The sequence below is a fragment of the Gopherus evgoodei genome, chromosome 2 (assembly GCF_007399415.2).
Source record: "Gopherus evgoodei ecotype Sinaloan lineage chromosome 2, rGopEvg1_v1.p, whole genome shotgun sequence".
NCBI classification, from domain to species: domain Eukaryota; kingdom Metazoa; phylum Chordata; order Testudines; family Testudinidae; genus Gopherus; species Gopherus evgoodei.
The window spans coordinates 298,780,149-298,802,092 of NC_044323.1; the positions used below are offsets into that span (position 1 = coordinate 298,780,149).

The window sequence follows — 21,944 nt, forward strand, 5'->3', positions numbered from 1 at the left end:
CCCCCTTAGTCGTCTCATTTCTAAGATGACGTGTCCCAGACTTTTTAATCTCTTCTCATGTGGAAGCTGTTTCACGCCCCCTCTCCCCCAATCATTTTGTTGTCCTTCTCTATCCTTCTCCCAATTCCAATATATCTTTTTCTGAGAAGGGATGACGAGAACTGCACACAGTATTCAGGGTGTTGGTGTATCATGGATTTATATAGTGGCATGATGATATTTTCTCTTATCTATCCCTTTCCTAATGGTGCCTAACACTCTTTTCATTTTTTTGACTGTCACTGCACATTTAGCAGATTTTTTTTCAGGGGACTAACCATGATGACTCCAAGATCTTTCCTGAGTGGTAATAGCTAATTTAAACCCCATCATTTTGTATGTATAGTACAGATTATGTTTTACAATGTGCATTACTTTACAGTTATCAACATTTAATGTCATCTGCCATTTTGTTGCCCAATCACCCAGCTTTGTGAGATCTTTTTGTAACTGTCTTATTCCTGAGGGAATTCTGCGCCAAAAAAAATAAAAATTATGCACACAATATTTTAAAATTCTGCAAATTTTATTTGTCAATAAATAAATGTGGCTCCAGCATGGCAGTGGGGAGCACAGGCCACTGGCTGCATTGGGGTGGGAGATCACCTTGAAGCCCCCACCTTCCCTGGTACAGGGACTCGGCAGTGAGACTGCACCTGATTCTGACACAGTGCAAGGGCTGAGCCTGACCCAGAAACACCCCAGGGCCATGCCCCTCTGCTCCAGGTGTGGGTGGCCAGGCTCAGCCCAGCAGGATCCAAGTGTGGAGGGGCTTAGTGTGGGGTGATACAAGTGTGGGATGAGAGGTTTCTGTGTGGGGCAGTCTAGGTGTTCTATTTCACCCCCCCTTCCCTCATTTCCCCCAGCCCCCTTAGCCCCATCATGGGGACTCAGTCTTGAACAGAAAATAGGAAGGCTCCCAGCACACAGAAGGGGAGCACAACTGGCACTAGGAACCCATTGTTTGTCATTTATTGACCTAACTAAAGCTTTTGATTCCATCCATCGTGAAGCATTATGGAAAGTGCTGTCTAGGTTCAGTTGTCCATTGTCGATGTCACAGTGTAAGTGTGTGGGACTCACCCCTGCGGCGCCTCCTGCTGGTGTCTTGGGAATTAGCTCGTCTCCAGCCTTGGAGCGCCCTCTTAAGGCCAGTGTCCCACTCCTGCTTGGCCTCTGCGTTCCTCCCTGGACTCCGGGGCCCTGTTACCTGGGGTGTTCTCCCCTGGCAGTAACCCCTCACTCTCGGGATCTCCCCTCCCCGGGGAACCCCCAACCCCCTATCTCCACCTCACCTCAGTTGTAGGCTACTGCCAGTTACCAACTAGCCCTCGCTTCCCGGGGCAGACTGCAGTATAAGCCACTCATCATAGGCAAGGTTGGGTCTGGACCTGCTGCCTCTGCCTAACCTTGAGCTGTCCCTGGCAACCCCACTACTTGTTTGGCCTTCTACTAGGCCGCAACTGGGGGGGTTTCCAGGCTCCCTTGGCCTTCCCCCAGCCCTGCTCCACTCTAGGTATCTCCTCTGGCTCCCTGCAGCCAGGCCCGTCTCCCCCTCCCTCTAGAGGAGACTGTGGCCTGGTCCACACTATGCTTTTAGGTCGAATTTAGCAGTGCTAAATCGAATTAACCCTGCATCCATCCACACAACAAAGCCATTTACTTCAACATAAAGGGCTCTTAAAATCTGTTTCTATACTCATCCCCGACAAGGGGAGTAGTGCTGAAATTGACATTGCCGGTTCGAATTAGGGTTAGCGTGGATGCAATTTAATGGTATTGGCCTCCTGGAGCTATCCCACAGTGCACCATTGTGACTGCTCTGGACAGCAGTGTGAACTCGGATGCACTAGACAGGAAAAGCCCCGGGAACTTTTGAATTTCATTTCCTGTTTGCCCAGTGTGGAGAGCTGATCAGCCATCCCACATTGATGTTGGTGAAACGTCCCTTGTGATCCAGTGTTTGCAGCACCACTGAAAAGAACCCCTTGCAGTTTATGTACTGGCTGCCCTGGTGCTCTGGTACCAAGATACAGATATGGGTTCCATCTATCGCCCCACCACAGTTAGGGAACCCCATTGCACAAAGCCATCCAATATGACCTGTACATGTCCCAGAGTCACTACCTTTGGTAGCAGCAGCTCAGTGATTACTTTGGCCACTTTCATCACAGCAGCCCCCACAGTAGATTTTCCCACTCCAAATTGATTCCTGACTGACTGATAGTTGCAAGCTATTGCCACTCGCTTCTCAGCTGTGAGGGCTGCTCTCATTTGGTGTCTTTGCACTTCAGGGCAGGGGAAAGCAAGTCACAAAGTTCCATGTAAGTGCCCTTACGCATACGAAAGTTTCGCAGACACTGGGAATCGTCCCACACCCGCAATACTATGCGGTCCCACCAGTCTGTGCTTGTTTCCTGGGCCCAGAATCGGTGTTCCATGGCATGAAGCTGCCCCATTAACACCATGATCTCCAAAACGCTGGGGCCCGTAGGTTGAGAGAATTCTGTGTCCATGTCCTCATCACTCTCGTCACCGCACTGCCGCCGCCTCCTCGCCTGGTTTTGCAGGTTCTGATTCAGAATAAACTGCATGATCATGTGTGAGGTGTTTACAATGTTCATGGCTGCTGCATTGATCTGGGCGGGCTCCATGCTTGCCGTGGTATGGTGTCTGCACAGGTAACCAGGAAAAAAGGCACAAAACAGTTGTCTGCCGTTGCTTTCAAAGAGGGAGGGAGGGGAAGGGGGCCTGAAGACATGTACCCAGAAACACTCGTGGCAATGTTTTTTGCCCCATCTGGCATTGGAATCTCAACCCAGAATGGACAGGGGAGACTGCTGGAACTATGGGATAGCTACCTACAGTGCAACGCTCCGAAAGTCAATGCTAGCCTTGGTACTATGGATGTACACCGCCGAATTAATGTGCTTAGTGTGGCCACGTGCACTCGACTGTATACAATCTGTTTCCAAAAATCGATTTCTGTAAAACCAGAGTAATCCTGTAGTGTAGACGTACCCTGTGTGTCTGCTCCTGGCTTCCCTGGCTTTTATATAGGGCCAGCTGAGGCCTGATTTAACAAGACTGTCTTTATATCCCTCAGGGCAGGAGCGGGTGACCACCCTGCTACACACAGTTAGTAATTCTGCAATTTTTGTGTTTGAATTCCTTCAGAACTCCTGGGTGAATCCCATCTGGTCATGGTGACTTATTACTGTTTGATTTTATCAATTGCTCCAAAACCTCCTGTCTTGATACCTCTAGCTGGAACAGTTCCTCGGATTTGTCACCTAAAAAGAATTACTAAGATGTGGGAAACTCCTTCACATCCTCTGCAATGAAGACTGATATAGAGAATTCATTTAGCTTCTTTGCAACCGTCTTGTCTTCCTTCAGTGCTCCTTTAGCACCTGGATCGTCCAGTGGCTCCATTGATTGTTTGGCAGGCTTCTTGTATCTGATGTTCTTAAAAAAATTGCTGTTAGTTTTTGTGGGTTTTGTTAGTGGCTCTTCAGATTGCTTTTTGGCCTGCCTAAGTATACTTTTACAGGCGACTTGCCAGATTTTGCATTCCATTCTATCTTTCTCAGTAGGATTTGACTTCCTATTTTTAAAAGCTGTCTCTTTGTCTCTAACCACCTCTTTTATTTTGTTGTTTAGCCATGGTGGGATTTTTTTGCTGCTCTTACTGATTTTTTTCATTTGGAGTATACATCTAGTTTGAGCCTCCATTATGGTGTTTTTAAGATGTTTCCGTGCAGCTTGTAGGCATTTCACTCTTGTTGCTTTTTCTTTTAGTTTAACTAGCCTCCTCATTTTTGTGTAGTTCCCCCTTTTGAAATTAAATGCTGCTGTGGTGGGTTTCTTTGGTATTTTCCCCCTACAATCATTTTAAATTTAAATACATTATGGTCACTTTTATCCAGCGGATCAGCTATATTCATCTCTGGGACCAGATCCTGTGTGCCAGTTAAGACTAAACTGAGAATTCTCTCTCCCCTTGTGAGTTCCAGGACTAGCTGCTCCAAGAAGTAGTCGTTAATGGTGTCTAGACATTTGATCTCTGCATCTCGTCCTTAGGCGACATGTTCTAAGTGACTGTGGGTCGTTGAAGTCCCCCATTATTATTGGGTTATTTTCCACCCGCTGAGACCATGCAGATCTGTGCTTCCCTGTCACAAGACCGGAGTTTTTATTTTATTGAAGCAACACTGCCCCCTACACGTCTTTTTAACTAAGATCTGGTCTGCACTAGGAAATTAGGTTGGCATAACTAAGGGTATGCCTGCACTGCCCACGTTACAGCATGGCCACGGCAGCACTGTGGCATGGGCAGTGTAGTCACACTTTATCGCTGGGGGAGAGCTCTCCTGGCAATAAAAGAATAGCCACCCCGAACGACTAAAGTTTTAGTGCTGAAAGTGGCTGTGTCTACACTACCAAAGTGTCTCATGGCTGTGAAAAATCCACACCTCTGAATGACACAGTTAAACCACTCTAACCTCCATTGTAGACTGCACTAGATCAATAGAGACTCCCATCAAACTAGCTACCGCTTCTCTTGGAGGTGGATTAGCTACACCAGGGGTCGACAACCTTTCAGAAGTGGTGTGTCGAGCCTTCATTTATTCACTCTAATTTAAGGTTTTGCTTGCCAGTAATACATTTTAACCTTTTTAGAAGGTTTCTTTCTGTAAGTCTGTAACAGGGATAGGCAGCCTATGGCATGGGCACCGAAGGTGGCTTGCGAGCTGGTTTTCAGTGGCACTCCCACTGCCCAGGTCCTGGCCACCAGTCTGGCGGGCTCTGCATTTTAATTTAATTTTAAACGAAGCTTCTTAAACATTTTAAAAGCCTTATTTACTTTACATTCAACAATAGTTTAGTTATATATTATAGACTTATAGAAAGAGACCTTCTAAAAACTTTAAAATGTATTACTGGCACATGAAACCTTAAATTAGAGTGAATAAATGAAGATTCGGCACAGCACTTCTGAAAGGTTGCCAACCCCGGTCTATAATATATAACTAAACTATTGTTGTATGTAAAGTAAATAAGGTTTCAAAATATTTAAGAAGCTTCATTTAAAATTAAATTAAAATGCAGAGCCCCCCGTACCGGTTGCCAGGACATGGGCAGTGTGAGTGCCACTGAAAATCATCTCACGTGCCGCCTTCGGCACCTATGCCATAGGTTGCCTACCCCTGAGCTACACTGACAGGAGAAGCCCTCCCATTGACATATTGGCACTGTCTTCGCTTAAGTGCTACAGCAGTGCATCTGCACTGCTACAGCATTGTAAGTGTAGACAAGCCCTAAGTTAGCTACTACAACATGCTATTTGGAAATATAGGCCACTCCTGTTAAATTAGGTTGGAGGGCACTTAACTTTCTCCATTCTTTTGTGGTTTTCCTTCATGATATTGAAATTGACTCTGGACTCCAAAGTTCTACAGTTACTCTGTGTTCTTCAGGGGTGACCCTCTGCTGTTTTCCCTCTTGGCAAGTTTCTGGATTGACAGTTCTGTGCATGGCATCCTGATTGGTACTGCTTTTTTTTTTTTTCCTCTCCCATATGAAACCATGATGGTTCTGCCTCTACCAGAGTGCCTGCAGCTTGCACATCTTTCTTGAGGCTACCTATCCTCACGCTTGGGCTTGTGGGATTGTTTTATTGCTGTGCAGACATCTGGGCTTGAGCTAAAGCCTGGGCCTTAGGACCCTTCTGGGTGCGAAGATCCCAGAGCCCAAGCCCAGAATCTACATGGAAGTAAAACAGCCCTGCAGCCCAAGTCCCATGAGCCTGAGTCGGCTGGCATGGGTCAGCTATGGGTTTTTCTTTGCTGTGTAGACATACCCACAGTTGGTTTCTCTTTTGCTGTGGCACTGCAATATGGGAGCTGTGATGGTAGTACCTCTGGGCAGGGGCAGGGTGCGGAGAGCCCCTGCCCCCGCCTAAGAGCCACTGCCAGAGGCATGTGCTGGTTACTTTTGAGAGCTGTCTGAGATCGCCAAACCCCTGCCCCAGCCCAGAGCCCACACCCAAACACCCTCCCTGAATCTGCACCCCATCCCGTCCACCCAAATTCCCTACCAGAGCCTGAACCCTATCCTGTACCTCAACCCTGCCCCAGCCTGGTGAAAATGAGTGAGGGTAGGGGGATAGCAAGTGACAGAGGGAGGTGGGATGGAGTGGGCAGGACCTCGGAGAAGGGGCAGGGAAGGGTACGGGACCTTGGAAAAGGGGACAGGGCAAGGCTGAGCAGTGGGGATGGTGGGGGTCCCCAAAACATTTTAAAACAAAAAGGGGGTACTTCAGTTGCTAAAGTTTGAGAACGGCTGATGTAGACAATCCCTGATCTGCTAACTCTTCATGCTTTTCACTGTTTATGTGTTAAGTATCAGAGGGCTAGCCGTGTTAGTCTGGATCTGTAAAAGTAGCAGAGAGTCTTGTGGCACCTTATAGACTAACAGACCTATTGGAGCATGAGCTTTCCTGGGTGAATACCCACTTAGACAGATGCATCCGTCAAAGTGGGTATTTACCCACGAAAGCTCATGCCCCAATACGTCTGTTAGTCTATAAGGTGCCACAGGACTCTTTGCTACTATTTATGTGGTTTGTTATGTTTGATTAAAGCAACATGGCTTTTTACTGCCATCTCTCCCAGAAATGTCCAGAGAATCACCTACGTCTCTTAAATGCTCGTCCTTAAGCTGATATGAGTCCCCCTGTCTCCATAATGAAGGTTCTTTAACTCTCTGCCAGCCATAGTGTTTGCAAACTATTCTTCTCCGCTTATATTCCCCAAAGTTTTTTTAAATGAGGCACTGAAGATACTCAGATATGCCCCGTGGTCACTCAGTTCTGTCCTCTATTGTCTGTCTTCTCTGTTACCAGAGAGAACTTTCTTACAAAATCCCTCTTCTGTTTGCATTTTCTGGCAGCATTTTCTGCAATGACTGTTCTACCAGCTTCTATGTAGGTTTGCCTCTTGGAGAGGTTAGATCTTTGCGCTTCAGCCTCTCCTCCCTGGATTGCCAAATTGGCATCCCCAGACCAGGGATAGCTTAAAACACAAGCATGTTATTAAATTTAGAATTAACAAAATAAAAAGCCCAAACACTTCCATAGTTCTTGCATAAGGCCCACTGTGGCTGAGTCTGTCTGGAGCATACCATGTTCTGCTGCAACATGTTCTGCTCCCCAGAGCCGTAATCCCTTTTGACCTCTTCAGCACAGCTCTAGTCCTTAAAGGGACAAGCTGCAGATAAATGTAACCCTGGCATTCCCTCATGAGTTACCCAAGTTCACGGCAATACTAATAAAAGCTGATTGGACTGATGGTATCATGCCCAATTAAGTTTCATTGCTGTCATCATCCCTCAGAAAATTACAGCTAGTACAGAATGAAGCGGTGGTCCTCCTCCACAGCATGGGCTACCACAAGTATATTTTGATCAGAAAGGTTGCTGAGTGTCAGGAAAGGCACCCATGATAAAGAGCCCCATTCCAAAGCTGGTGAAAGAGCCACTTTTGACTAGTGTGGTGACAAGATGCTGCTGTTCATCAAAACAGTAACATAGGATTATGAAAATTGCAGAAAACGTTTAAACTTTCCACCATAATTCATCCAGTCTACACAAAGAATGGATTCACCTGTCTATTTAACTCCTCAAAGAATTGTTGTTCCCTGGAAAAAGAAAGCTGAATGAAGGAAATGTCAGATACTAGAATATTTTTAGTCAAACGGCCCTTTTAAAATAGTGATAGCAAACCTCAAATTATTGACCAAGGGAAGTGAAGCCTTACAATCAAATCTCTGCTTTTCTCTGTCTATACATACATAATACAATAACTTCTGAAAACTGCAGCTGACCAACTGCAAAATTTTGGGGAATGTTTTAGGTATCTCGGTGGGCACAGTTCTATTTATTTTGATGAAAAATGGAAATGCTGGATTTCCACAAACATCAGGCCCAGAAGCTTTGGCACCCTTTGCTGCTGCCTACACATTGCACGGGCAGCATCTTACTCAATGATTGTGCACTTCGTTGCTTATGTAGACTGAGCTGTATATCCAGCCAGGCTCCTCATTTCCCTGGGGCAAGCCTCCCCCAGCCAGTTGCTATTTGCACTTGAAAAGTTGGATAATAAACAGCTCTGCCTAAATGAGGAACCAAATGAGTGACCCTCTAGTATTTTCCCCCACAGACTGCTATAGAAAAATCAAGCAGTGCGCAAACTACAAGACATTTAAAAATGAGACAAACCCAAAAAGCAGAATTTTTGTCAACCGTTTTCACCCCTGTCAAAATGAAAATTCAGTTACTACACAGTCACCATAATATTGCTGTGCTACATTAGGGCCACAGGTAGAATTTGTTGTGCAAAATTGGGTTAATTTGATCTCTGGGTTCCCAATATATTGCATGTGTGCCAACATCACAAGCTATGAGCTTATAATTTTCAAAATGCTCTAAAATCCATGTATTTAGCAGGATTATATTAAATATTGATATTCCACAGCAAGAGGCGGGGCTGGGGAAGCTTCAGGAAAGGGGAAAGCCAATGGAGATGAATCGATCTGTTTGCAGCGAGTCCGAGTCAGTTCACAGAGGGAAATTGGTTACTGATGAAAATGTTCTAAATTCGGCCTAAGCAAGTGTGCCAAAGTCAAGTCCACCAGAGTCAGGATGAGTGGCAGCCCCTAGTCTAGGTTGAGAAGTTGTGACCATTGTTTAGTCAAATGCGTCTTCATATGGTTCAGATGTTAAACCTTCTGTCACAGTTCAGGGAAACTGCACCTATATTTCCCCTCAGTGGTTCAGCAACGGCATCCGCTCTCAGGCTTCAGGTCCCCAGCTGTTACCTTTTTGAGTGGAGATCCATGTTTCTCTCCCTTTGAGCGGGTGTTTCCAGGCTGTCCTATTCCCTGCCTTCACTATGTTGTTCCCAGTCTGCCTGCTTTCTCTTCAGGGACGATAACAGATGTAATTGCTACAGTTATAACATACTACACAGCACTTCCTGTGTGAGCCTACTCTATTCTTACGGTAAAAAAGCATTACAGAAAAAAACATGTTCAAAACAATAAAGGAACCTACCTACTTGCATGGTGGTAAGTTTACCAGAGTCCACCCCACCCTAACATGGATTCTGGCAGGAACAGTTCTTCAGACCTTCCACCCAGGGGGTGATTCCTTGTGGTTACAAGTTCTTCATAGCTTCAGCTCCGAACAAGTGCATAGTCGTATGGGGCCTCAGTAGGCCAAGCCTTTCCAACTCTTTGGTAAGGGATTGGGGTGCTCTGTGGGCTAGAAATCCTGTTGGTTTACTGGATCAGGAAGAAGACCGTGAGCCAGTTTAAAACCAGGTTATTTATCCAGAAACCCTTTCTTTGTCTGTCGTTCCCTGAAAATCCAGTTTGAACTAGTATATGTGTACCTGGGCGGGGGGGAAGAGGAAAACTATATTCAAATGTTGATAATGGAGGAAGTACATTAGCATCCTCACTATTAGAAAAGTTACAATGCCACATACTAACTGCAATTTTAATACAATGTACCCTACAGTTATTAACTTTAATTCAATATTTACGTAATTCAGTAAAGCTTATTTTAGTTCCCTAATCTTTGTTCAGGATACTGTGAGCCTGTCACAACTCCAGCATGGAGGAGTTCTGTAATGGGAAAGCTGTAGCAGCGAAATAAAGTTTAGACATTGGATTCAAGTTGTACCAATGGGTACAGCAAAGGCTGCAGACAACCTTCTAGTGATCCATTAACATTTCTGTTTCAGGGTCTTGCTTTCAGTTTCCTTGGTTACAGCAAAGTGCGCTTGGGAGGAGGCGGTCCTGAGGGACAACACAGGGCTGTGTGAAATGCCTCTGATTCCTCAGTGCTGGTGGCATGCAATAGAGTGTGATTGCGTCCTGTACAGAGACTCAGTTACTTGCTGCAGAGTAACAACTGACTGTTTTCTGTTTGCTGCTGTTTCGATCCTCTTTGTCTTTCGGTGCATCTTTGATGTCTCGGTTCAGTGCGTCTTTCCTGAGGTGCAGGCCTTTGCTGGCGGTTATGGAATGCTCTCAGAGACTATCATGTTTGCTGCAGTTAATTAGGAGGACTTTTCAAAAATGTTTACGGCAATTCTTTTTTATAACCTTGGTTTCTTATTCAACTTCGAAGGGCCAAGACACACATTCCCTTCTGAGAAGGATTCTTAGTTGTTTAAGCAGAGTTCTCAGGAAGATGCTGCTTTCTCTCTCTTTGAGTTTCATTGATACATCCTGCTATTTTAAAAGTGACTTTTCTGGTTACAAATGATTTATGCCTTAAGGTAGGAAATACTCTAGTGAAAGGTTGCCTGGGATGTGTTGCTTTCTGACATACTGAATTGGTGCTGCTGGCTTATCATGAAGAGAGTTCATCTGTCAATTTCTTACTCTGGAGGATGTAGAGTAATTCTTTCTTGACTGTGAAAGAATTAAAAAGGTGCCTTTGTAGAGCTTTTGGTGTAGAATAAGTCCTGTGGAGAATGTTTCCTTCTGAACATTCAGATATATGATATAGAGTTTTCTGTCTGCAAGCATAAATTCCCGTCTTTGACAATGTTGCCCCAGTCTCATAAGAGGCCATATTGAATCAGACCAATGGTCCATCTAGTCCAGTATCCTGTCTCTGACAGTGGCCAGTACCAAATGCCTCAGAGGTAATGAACCGAACAGTGCAGTTTCATCCTCTGTTGCCCAGTCTCGTTTCTGGCAGTTGGAGGTGTAGGGCAGGGGTGGGCAAACTATGGCCCACAAGCCGTTTTCAGCTGGCCTGCGAGCCACATCTTGAGGCTTGGCCCCGCTCTGGCTGGGGCACTGGGCTGGAAGCTGCATCCCACAGTTCAGCCCTGTTCTGGATGGGCTGCTGGGTCGAGGGCCACATCACACGGCTCCCAGAAGCCACAGCATGGCCCCGCTCCAGCTCCTATGCGCTCCAATGGGAGCTGCAGAAGTGATTCCTGTGGATGGGGCAGCGTGCAGTTTTTCCTTTATACAGCTTGGGCAACATGGTTTTACAAAAGGTAGATCATGCCAAACCAACCTGATCTCCTTCTTTGAGAAGGTAACAGATTTTTTAGACAAAGGAAACGCGGTGGATCTAATTTACTTCGATTTCAGTAAGGCATTTGATACGGTTCCACGTGGGGAATTATTAGCTAAATTGGAAAAGATGGGGATCAATATGAAAAATGAAAGGTGGATAAGGAACTGATTAAAGGGGAGACTACAATGCATCGTACTGAAAGGTGAACTGTCAGGCTGGAGGGAGGTTACTAGTGGAGTTCCTCAGGGATCAGTTTTGGGACCAATCTTATTTAATCTTTTTATTACTGACCTTGGCACAAAAAGTAGGAGAGTGCTAATAAAGTTTCTGGATGACACAAAGCTGGGAAGTATTGCCAATACAGAAAAGGACTCGGATATCATACTGGAAGATCTGGATGACCGTGTAAACTGGAGTAATAGTAATAGGATGAAATTTAATAGTGAAAAGTGCAAGATCATGCATTTAGGGATCAATAACAAAAATTTTAGTTATAAGCTGGGGATATATTACTTGAAAGTAACAGAGGAGGAGAAGGACCTCTGAGTTTTGGTTGATCACAGGATGACTATGAGCCACCAATGTGATATGGCTGTGAAAAAAGCTAATGTGGTCTTGGGATGCATCAGGCGAGGTATTTCCAGTAGAGATAAAGAGATGTTAGTACCGTTATACAAGGCACTGATGAGACCTCGTCTGGAATACTGTGTGCAGTTCTGGTCTCCCATGTTTAAGAAGGATGAATTCAAACTGGAACAGGTACAGAGACGGGCTACTAGGATGATCCGAGGAATGGAAAACGTGTGTTATATAAGGAGACTCAAAGAGCTTGGCTTGTTTAGCCTAACCAAAAGAAGGCTGAGGGGAGATATGATTGTTCTTTATAAATATATCAGAGGGATAAATATCAGAGAGGAAGAGGAATTATTTAAACTCAGTATCAGTGTGAACACAAGAACAAATGGATATAAACTGGCCACCAGGAAGTTTAGACTTGAAATTAGCCGAAGGTTTCTAACCATCAGAGGAGTGAAGTTCTGGAACAGCCTTCCAAGGGGAGCAGTGGGGGCAAAAGACATATCTGGCTTCAAGACTAAGCTTGATAAGTTTATGGAGGGGATGGTATGATGTGATAACCTAATTTTGGCAATTAATTGGTCTTTGACTATTAGTGGTAAATATGCCCAATAGTCTGTGATAAGATGTTAGATGGGGTGGGATCTGAGTTACTACAGAGAATTCTTTCCTGGGTGTCTGGCTGTTGAGTCTTGCCCATATGCTCAGGGTTTAGCTGATCACCATATATGGGATCGGGAAAGAATTTTCCTCCAGGGCAGATTGGCAGAGGCCCTGATGGCGGGGGTTCGCCTTCCTTTGCAGCATGGGGCACGAGTCACTTGCTGGAGAATTCTCTGCACCTTGAGGTCTTTAAATCATGATTTGAGGACTTCAATAACTCAGACATAGGTTAGGGGTTTATTACAGGAGTGGGTGGGTGAGATTCTGTGGTCTGCGTTGTGCAAGAGGTCAGACTAGATGATCATAATGGTCCCTTCTGACCTTAAAGTCTGAGAGTCACATTTCCCTCTTTGAGAGGTTACATACAGTCCCAGCCCACAATAATACATAAACCATTCTTTTAATACAATGGACTACAAAGATATTTAATCTTAATTCAGTAAGGTCTCCCAAGGATATTTCAGGAAATTGCCTCCATCTGTCATAAAGACAAACCCTGAGTCACTGCCATTGTATCCATTCCCTTGGGTATATTTGATCACAGTTCGTACCATACTGCCAGCAGCCTCCAAACCTGAAGTGTTTCTCAAATTCTTCTGTCAGGGTCAGAGTGGAAGAGGTAGTTACTGTCTGTTCTTTTCACCCCCACCCCAGTTTGCCTTCTGCAAGCTTGATTCTTGAAGCACTCCCAGCTAATACTTGTGTGGTCTCCCTGAACCCCATTCTGTGTATAGTGGCACAGTGTGTTAACCAGGGAGTAATCAGGACAGTAGCCTGGGCCTTGCTGCTGGTGGGAGATGCTATGTATGTGTGGGGTTGTAGTCTTCCATTCTGCGAAGCAATTCAGCTAATCATCCCGTACAGTATTTATATTGGCCCTTTTCAGTTTGTTGGTTGCTGTCCAGATTGGAGGTTCTGTCTACAAAAAGAGCTTTCATATTACGCTACTCTTCAGGATGATCCCATTTTGAGTGGCAGCAAATATAAATAAATACCAGTACTGAGCAATGTCTGGTAATAAGAACCTGTGGTAGAGAGGTCAACAGAAGCCTAGGTAAAGCACATGGGGGCCCCTGAATCTCCTCTCCCAAACCAACAAGATCACTAGCAGGTTCCTCTGGGCAGCCTTGTCTCCCTACCACAACAGGAATAATTAATCCATTAGTGACACAGGACAGGGAATTCTGTGGAAATCAAAGGGTCTGAAACATCAAGAGGCAATGAAAAATCCAAGTCTGTTGAGGGTGGGATGGAATTTAATGTGTGTAATATATACCAGAGGCGATCACACACCTTGTTGCAATGGTATATAGAACAGCATGTGCTGTTTAGGAAGCTGCGAAAGATGTAAAAATTCCCTGGTTCCTTTTGTTATGTGGCACACAATGGAATTAATAGGCAGCTGGTTTAAAAGAAACATAAGGAAGTACTGCTTCACACAACACACACTCAACTGTGCAACTTGTTGCTGGGGATGTTGTGAAAGTGGAAAGTTATAACTGAGTTCAAAAAAGAATTAGGTAAGTTCATGGAGGATGGGTCCATCAGTGGCTATTAACCAAAGTGGTCAGGGATGTAGCCCCCTGACCTGGCATTCCTACGTCTCTGACTGCCAGAAGCTGGGCCTGTACAACAGGGGATGGATCACTTGCTAAGTTCTGTTCATTCCCTCTGAAACATCTTGCACCGGCCACTGTTGGATGACAGGATACTGGGCTAGATGGTCCATTGGTCTGAGCCAGTGTGGCCATTTTTATGGTCTCAGTATGACTTTGGGGATGGGGCGCAGGGGTGCTAGCCTTGGAGATGACAGTATGAGTTAAGAAAAGGAATCGTTCCCCCTCTCAAAAATAAGTTGAGGATTAGAGGCATGAGATGTAAAAGAAAAATTTTAGGCTGCATATCTGGAATGCTTAGCAGAGTGCCTGGGTGTTGGGACAGACTCCCAAAGAAAGGTGGCTTGGCTCTTTGAGAAAAAGGTCACATGTTAGTAGGTCTGAGCACTGCAGGGGCCTTTTCTGACTTTGTGATTTCTGAACCTGAATGCTCTGGACTGCTGGAGCGGAGCTGGTTGTGTGTGTCTGTGAAAGGAAACTGGCCATTTTAACAGCGGCAGACTTCATGGTGGTTTTTCTGTTCCAGGGCACTGAGTCCATAAAGTTGGAAAATGGACAAAGCACAGCAGCTAAGCTGGGGCTTCCTCCTCTCACCCCAGAGCAGCAGGAAGCTCTTCAGAAGGTGAGTGGCCCTCGTGTGGCCTTTCTTTAGCTCTTCTTGATCGTTAGTGTCAGACTTGCTGCCACAGAGGGGAGCACACCAGGTGGGGAACCCACCTGCCAGGAACACGTAGGGGATACTGACTACGCTGTCCCTGTACCTGAGCTCTTAGAATCATGCCAAAGAAATGTTTTTTCTTAGTTATGAGTTCCTGGTAGCTACATGGGAACATTACGGGATATACTTGTTTAAAAAAAAACAAAAAACCGAAAAACCTTGTCGAGATCAAAATAGATAACAGCTTGATCTTAAACTTGTTAAGAGGTTTCTCTGATCCCAATGATGATGAGATGCTGCTGCCTCAAAGTCCCTGTCAGGTGCAGCCTGGACTCAACAATTAATAGATTCCAGAAACACTCCAGCTGAATCCTCTGCAGGATTCATGCTAGAACACACTGCAAAATCTCTCTACCTTTTTGTGCTCTCTGGCAACTAATTACTTGCCCCTTTGTTATAAGGGGACCTTTAATATACTGCAAAGATTATTTCATCCCTTTGGAGCCAAGCTATTTTAATTGTAGAACAAGTCCATCCCAACTCTGATTTCTGGTTCTTTTGATTCTATGTGTGCAGCTGGTGAGGGCATTACTGCTGACTTCTGGCTTCCGCTCCTAGTGGGAATGGGTGATGTGTGAAGTGCTGAGAGAAGAGGAGAGCAGAGCAGAGTTGGGAATGGAGGGGAAGGTGGGAGCTGTGGGCTAGGTGTCTCCCAGATTCTGGTGAGGCAGGTATGCCATTGTTCTCGGTAGGCTTGGTGTGAATGTTCCCATAATGCTGAAGCTGCTTGTGTGTCTGTGTTTGGCTCGCAGTGTGAAACGGCCTCGTTTCCTCTGGCTGCTCCATAGCTGACAGATGTAAATCCCATTGTCCGTTTCCAGGTTTCCGAAGCACCCGCCTCAAATCCACGGTTTAGAGCCTGCCGTTCCCCGGCACCTCCCAAACACGTACAGCAATGGAAAGCAGGTGCCTTTGAGCGGGGTTGGCTGAATCTGTCCGTCCTGTCACCTGGCATGGCACATCCATGGGTATTAGTGACCCCTTGATTAGGAGCCTCCATTTCAGCATCATTGGATGTGCAAGGCTCAGTGTTTTCCAGAGTGGTAGAAGGCTGGGTAAAGGAAAAACAGTTCAGCCTTGTAGCCACAGGTCAGGGGACTGACGGAGGGAGCTGGAGTGTAGAGAAGGACCCACAGCTCCTGCTTACCAAGATAGTATAGGCCTACTCTGACAAGGAAGGAAAGGGATATGCTCAGTGCAGAGTCTGGGCATGGGGAATAGGAGCTGCCTCGCTCTTTGTAGAACCTTTTGTCCAGATGTTCTCTGAGTGGAAAGGACTTGAAGGAGACTATCTGTCCTGCCCTCAACTCAGCAGGTAAGGTGCACTGGTGGGAGCTGAGGGGCAGAGGGAGGAAGAGGGGAAATGCTGAGTGTGTAGTGCATGATGCTTTCCTAACATTGCGCCTGCTGCAGACTCTGAGTCCACCCAGTCCTTGCTGAAGCATTGTGCTGTGTTTCAGGGTGAACAATTACAAGATGCTGACCACGATCAAAATAAGCTGTCGGCCCTTGACTAATGTAAAGTGCCTTAGTGCTTGGGGCCGGAGCACTGGAAAGCACCAGTGGCAGCCAGTTGTGGGGTTCTGGGGAATGTTGTATGAAGTTAAATGTCCTTCCCTGGCTCCTTGTGGAGTCCTGTGCCCTGTGATTATGGAGTCTGTATTTCCTTCCAGGCAAAGAAGTATGCGATGGAGCAGAGTATCAAGAGTGTGCTGGTGAAGCAAACCATCGCCCACCAGCAACAGCAACTGACTAACCTGCAGGTGAGAGATCCCTCTGGGCTCACCCCCTTGCCTTTACTGTCCCCACAAGGTGGAGCCTTTTATGCACTTAGAACCAGAGCACAGCCCTGAGGTCTGCCTGGAGCCAGGTACTTGCACTTCTGTTTCCACAGTGAAATCGAAGTATGTTATCTTCAGCCCTGTCAAGGAAATCCCTCTCCAGCCCTCATACATATGCTCACCCTCCCTGCCCCCCAAGAAAGCAAACTGCCCTGGGAAGAGAAGCTAATGCTTCCTCTTCTGTTGGCTGGCTAGACAATTTTTTCAGTTGCCAGAAAGTCAAAACATCTGCTGTGAGTTCCACTGTCAACCTGAAGCTAAGGTGGTGTTTGGGGTTACTGGGAGCAGTATCCTTTCACCATCCTTTCTCCCATGAAGAGATGGTGCCTGTCTCTCTGGCTTTGCTGGCAGCGTCACCGCTACCATGGACTCTGGATTTTTCTCAGAACTCCAGCTGGTTATTCCTGCTAATGCAGGATTGTCCACGTCCTAGGAGACCCCTCTGCTGCTGTTTAAATTCCACTTCCTTGTGAGATTCCTTATATACAGCTCACTGCCTCCTGCTTGAGGTGAAGGAGCCCAGCATAATGATTTGGGGGGTTGTGTATGTTTAAAAAATGTTGAAGTAGGGATGTTCCAGCCGCATTAGGCAGCTCTGGCTTTTCAGGGCTGTGTATGTTTCTGGGTGGCTGCTCTAGATGAGAGGCTCCTTGTAATTGCTGGGGGTGAATCAACGACAGTGGTTACAGAGGTTACTATTGCCTTGAGTCCCCCCGGGAGAAGACCCTGCTTCCTGAGGCAGTGGCAGCAGCACACCCCTACCCAGAGTTGGTGGGACTGGTATCTGCAGGGTCCCAGCGCTGGACAGTCCTTGGGACCGGGCAGTGAGGGGCAAGGAAGGAGAGGCCTCTCCCACAGGTTCCCTGTGCCGTCGCTCTCTGCTTGAGTTTTTACAAACAGCCGTAGTATGCTCAGCTCCAACAGACTGAACTCTGTCTTTACTGTCTTTCAGATGGCAGCAGTGACAATGGGCTTTGGAGATCCTCTCTCACCTTTACAATCGGTCAATAGACATATTCACTTCTTCTTGGGCACTTTGTCTTAGTCAGGGCCTAGAGTGGGGAAGTATTTAGTGGTAATACAATGCTCTTAACTAAACCCAGCGCAACCCTCCCACATACCCCCCTGCTATGGACAAGCACAACAAACTGAGACAAAGTGTAAACTCCCCAAAGGAAGACCTTGGGCTGGGTACAGTCTGCTGTGACACTGGCACCCCGGGCCCTGGAGTCAGTTGCAAAGAGACCTTTAGATTTCAAGCAGTTCTGAACCCCTGTGAAATTGTGGGAGCACCTTTCTAGGGATGCTACAGCTCTGAGGTCCTGACCTAAAAGTAACTGCCAAGGTAACTCGCAAATGGGCAATTGATAAGAAGCCAGCACACAGAACAGAGACCTGGTAGCTATGTTGCTGGGGAGCACTGGGGCATTACAGGCTTTCAGAGCATATCCTAGACCAAATGTCAGACTTCTGTTGCTATGTGCATACTTGTAGGTTAGGGGAATTTGGCACGTATTTCAAGTAAAGCAATGATGGCTGGAGAAAAAGAAAAACAGAGTTATTCAAAGAAAAGCAGTGCATTGCCATAGTGCTGGAAGTTTCTAATCTACCCTCACAGAGAGTCTGGTTTACCTGGGATTATCTGTCCCCACCCCTTCTAGACACATGGGGCACTGTCATACATGGGCTATAAACCACTTATCAATGTTTCCTCGTCTAGCTGAAATGTAATTTCTTTGGTTGGTGTAAAATGCAACCTGGAAGCCAGTGCAGAAAGGGGAAGAAGCATTAAAACTAGACATGCCTGGCTTCCCTTCTGTAACACTGCACGGTAGGTAGCTTGTCAGCTGGGGAGCCAAAATAACATTTGTCGGGGGAGGTAAGCTTGGAGTGGGACAGGAAGCGCCATCTCTGCCTGAAGGCAGCATGGCCAGTTCCTGAGCCATGTTGCCCAAGAACCCTCTTTATCAATTAATTTAGATACTATTGATCTCCCATATCACTAATTCTGCCTAACACTATTTTGCAGCCACATCATGCACAGTTGGGTAACAGAGATGAAAACATGTAATAATGGTAGAGGATGCCTTTGTTGACAGGGCCCTCGAGTAATCATGAGCTTAGTATTGTCAATCACTTAAAAAAAAATAAAAGTGCCTCCCTCTGCCAGGAGCCAGCACCTGCTGCTGGAGGGACCGAAGGGCTAGAAGTCAAGTCTTTGCCCTGGATCAGCCATCACGGTGTATTGTGAACTCGATGTCATTAAGATCCCTGTTTTCCCGCGAAATGCTTTATCTCAGGCCTGTCGGGAGTGTGGAGCTCAAGTATACTTTAAGAACAGGACCGTCTCCACTGGCAGGACCCACAAGGCCCATATGTGAGGGAAGTGCAGCCTGAGACTCCTGTTATAGCGACTTATTGACCATAGTCAAAACTCCCTATCCAGCAGACCTCTACCGCTGGAGTGTTACCGAGCAAGGTTTCACCTTGTCACTTCACCAAGACAAGCAATTTCCTTGCATAACTGCATCAAAAGTGCAGATGAGAACGTTGGTGCTTTGTATGTCGCTTCCCTCATTTTGAGCTCCATCCTGAAAACGTGCATGTTACCTTGTCCTTAATAATAATCCTCCTTAGCTCCTAACTAACAGCACTGTCTATACATACAAACACTGACTGCCCACCTGGCGGTTGGGGAGGAATCCTTAGCCTCTGTTTACAGATGGGGAAGCGGAAAGGTCGAGTGCCCAACCCACAGCTACAGAGGGGAGTCAATGACAGGACCAGGATTCACATGCACATTCTTGGCACCTGTTCCTGCTCCAAGTTCACAAGAATATGCTGCCTTTTCCCTTAACTCACTGCACTGCATTCCTACTACTACTCCACATGTGCCTGTTACCATCGTAGTCCAGCTCAACCCTAGCTTGGTGGCCCAGACAGCTAACGTAAAGGAGTGTAAATGGGTTCCTCAGAACTTCACTCCTGCTGCTGCTGGAGTCTCCTGCTTGTGCAGAAGGTTTAGAATGTGGATTTCCCACTGTGAGGGTTGCTGCCATTGGGAAAGGGCTAGTACTATCAGTCTGCTCTCCGTGGCAGGTGTCATTGGAGGAGAAGAGAATGCCCCCTTTGTGTACACACCTTTAAAGGTGTGGAAAATCCCTACGCCTGGGGCACAGGCCTCAGGCTGGCTAGAGTAGTAAGAAGAGGACTAAAGTAATAGCAAAAGGGGAGGCTAGAATGAGGGAAGATCTGAGCACTCAGCACAAAATCAAGATGTTGAGAACAAAATTAATCAAGGCACCAAAGAACATGAAGAGAAGAAATTATCTAATTGCCTATACACCAATGCTAGGAGCCTGCGTAACAAACAAGAGGAACTGGAATTGCTCATTTATGAGCATAAACTTGGTCTAGTTGGTATTACCGAAACCTGGTGGGTTGGTTCACCCAACTGGAATGTTAAAATCAATGGGAAGGGGGAGGGCATTCTCTGTCAAAATGGCATTAGCTGTTTGTGAGTCGCTGATAACTCGGAAGAAGACAGATAAAGCACAAGCGGGGTAGTAGTTGGTGTCTGCTATAGACCACCAAAGCCCACTAGGGAATAGGATGACCGCTTTCTTATGCACTTAATTAGAGTGTGTACAAATAAAAGCTGTGTGATCACGAGGAACTTCAGTTTGAGTGACATATGATGGAGGTCTTGTGCTGCCAGTACAGAAACATCCTTGGAATTTCTAAGCATTATAGATGACAGTTCCCTAACTCAGAATTTATTGCAGCCTACGCGGGGATGCTCAATGAGACCTTGTTCTAACAGAGAGAGGAACTGATCACAGAACTAAAAATGAATGGTAGCTTAAGTCCAGGTGATCATGGCTTGATCACATTTATAATGTTCAAGCAGAATAAAATCCAGACCATAATATAGATATTGATGCATTTAATAGGGCCAATTTCACAAAGCTGAAAACATTTGAGCCAGAGCAGTTTGGAGGAAGAATTTAATCAGAAAAATGTGAATGATTTTTAGGAATCATTTAAGCACATCTTACTAGATCCCCAAAATGCCACTGTCCCACAATCAAGGAAGAAGGCCAATTTTAGAGGGGAAGTGAAGATGGCTGTAAAAAATAAAAAGTAAATATATAAAAACAGAAGTTCCCAACTGTGGGCTGTGACCCCATCAGCAGATGTCGTTGTGGTGATCCCTTGTGTACAGAGGATGCCAGTTTGCGCAGCACAGCATGATCTCGCACGCATCATATGTACAAGGTCACGCCACATGGAGGATTCCATTTTGTAGAGCAGTTTGCATCCTCCATGCTGTCTCTGGTCTCTGCAGAAAGTACTAATTAAAAAGGGGTTGTGCCTGCATACAGTTTGGGAGCCCCTGATGCAACCAGTGGAAGAAAGGGGAAGCTGATAGTAGTGAATGTTGGCTTCTCAAGGGTGGGGGGATTGGGAGACTGCACTAGAGATATTATTGCCTAGCTGCCCTACGGTGTGAGCGTGCTCACTTTTCACCTGGCTCACAGGCTTTTGGAGCTATCATAAAACCTCATTTGAAAGCATAAAACACAGCCCCAATGTAGAGGCAAAACAAAACTTTTGTTTCCTTAGTTTGATGAGTCCAGGTTCAAGTTAGTATAATATAACTGCAAGCACAGTAGTGTGATGTGAGAACCTGGTTCGATGATAGTGCTTCCACCCCTGAAGTGCTAGGAATCAATCCAGAATGAGGCTGTATTTTCCGCTGCAGACAATTACCTTCCTAGTCATAGTGACCAGGTCAAATGCCTTTGACATCTATTTTGTGTGGTTGTCTCATCAGAGAGTCAATTGCTCTGTCCATTACTGTGTTGCAGGAGAGACCTCTCTGGCCACCCCTTGGTTAACATTGAGTTGTGGCATCCCTAGAGAGGACAGAACAACTCTGAGCTCATTGTGCTCACCCTTATGCCAGAGCTCTCCACCTGAGTTAGGCCTTTGTGTAATGGCCTTATAGCAAGGTCCTCCTTGGGCGGGGTGGGGGTCAGTGTTCACAGAGCTCCCTACTTGGATGTGGAGTACTGTAGAATTGGGCTGGGGAGGAAGCACTAAGAGTAGTCCTGCTTTTGCCCTCTTTGTAGGGCCCTCACCACTTTGCATTCGTTCCAGCTGTTCCATGCAGAATAAGAATGTAGCCCTGTACAAGTCTCCAGTGTGTTATAATAAATACACTAGTGCTGATTATAGGGAGCTGCCTCTGCAGAGCTTTCCTTTCTGCCTTGGTCCCAGTGCATGCTGATAAGATCACAGCTTTGGCCCGTGTGTCCTGTCAGGCAGCACCTTCCTACGTGAAGTTCTTAGAACTGCCATGTGGCTTGGCGGAAGCTGTTT

General features: G+C 46.1%; 1 protein-coding gene across 6 annotated transcripts in view; it reads left to right on the forward strand.

Annotated features, from left to right (window-relative positions):
• PUF60 (poly(U) binding splicing factor 60) overlaps positions 1-21,944 on the forward strand; it is a 53,230-nt gene that overhangs the window by 18,794 nt on the left and 12,492 nt on the right. For 2 of the 6 annotated variants that reach the window (XM_030554129.1, XM_030554130.1), the window contains 4 exons: positions 14,527-14,622; positions 15,540-15,624; positions 16,392-16,481; positions 17,512-17,562. In XM_030554129.1, the coding sequence (XP_030409989.1) occupies positions 14,552-14,622; positions 15,540-15,624; positions 16,392-16,481; positions 17,512-17,562 (297 nt within the window). In that variant the 5' untranslated portion in view covers positions 14,527-14,551. The other 4 variants (XM_030554127.1, XM_030554131.1, XM_030554132.1 and 1 more) reach the window with 3 other exon arrangements.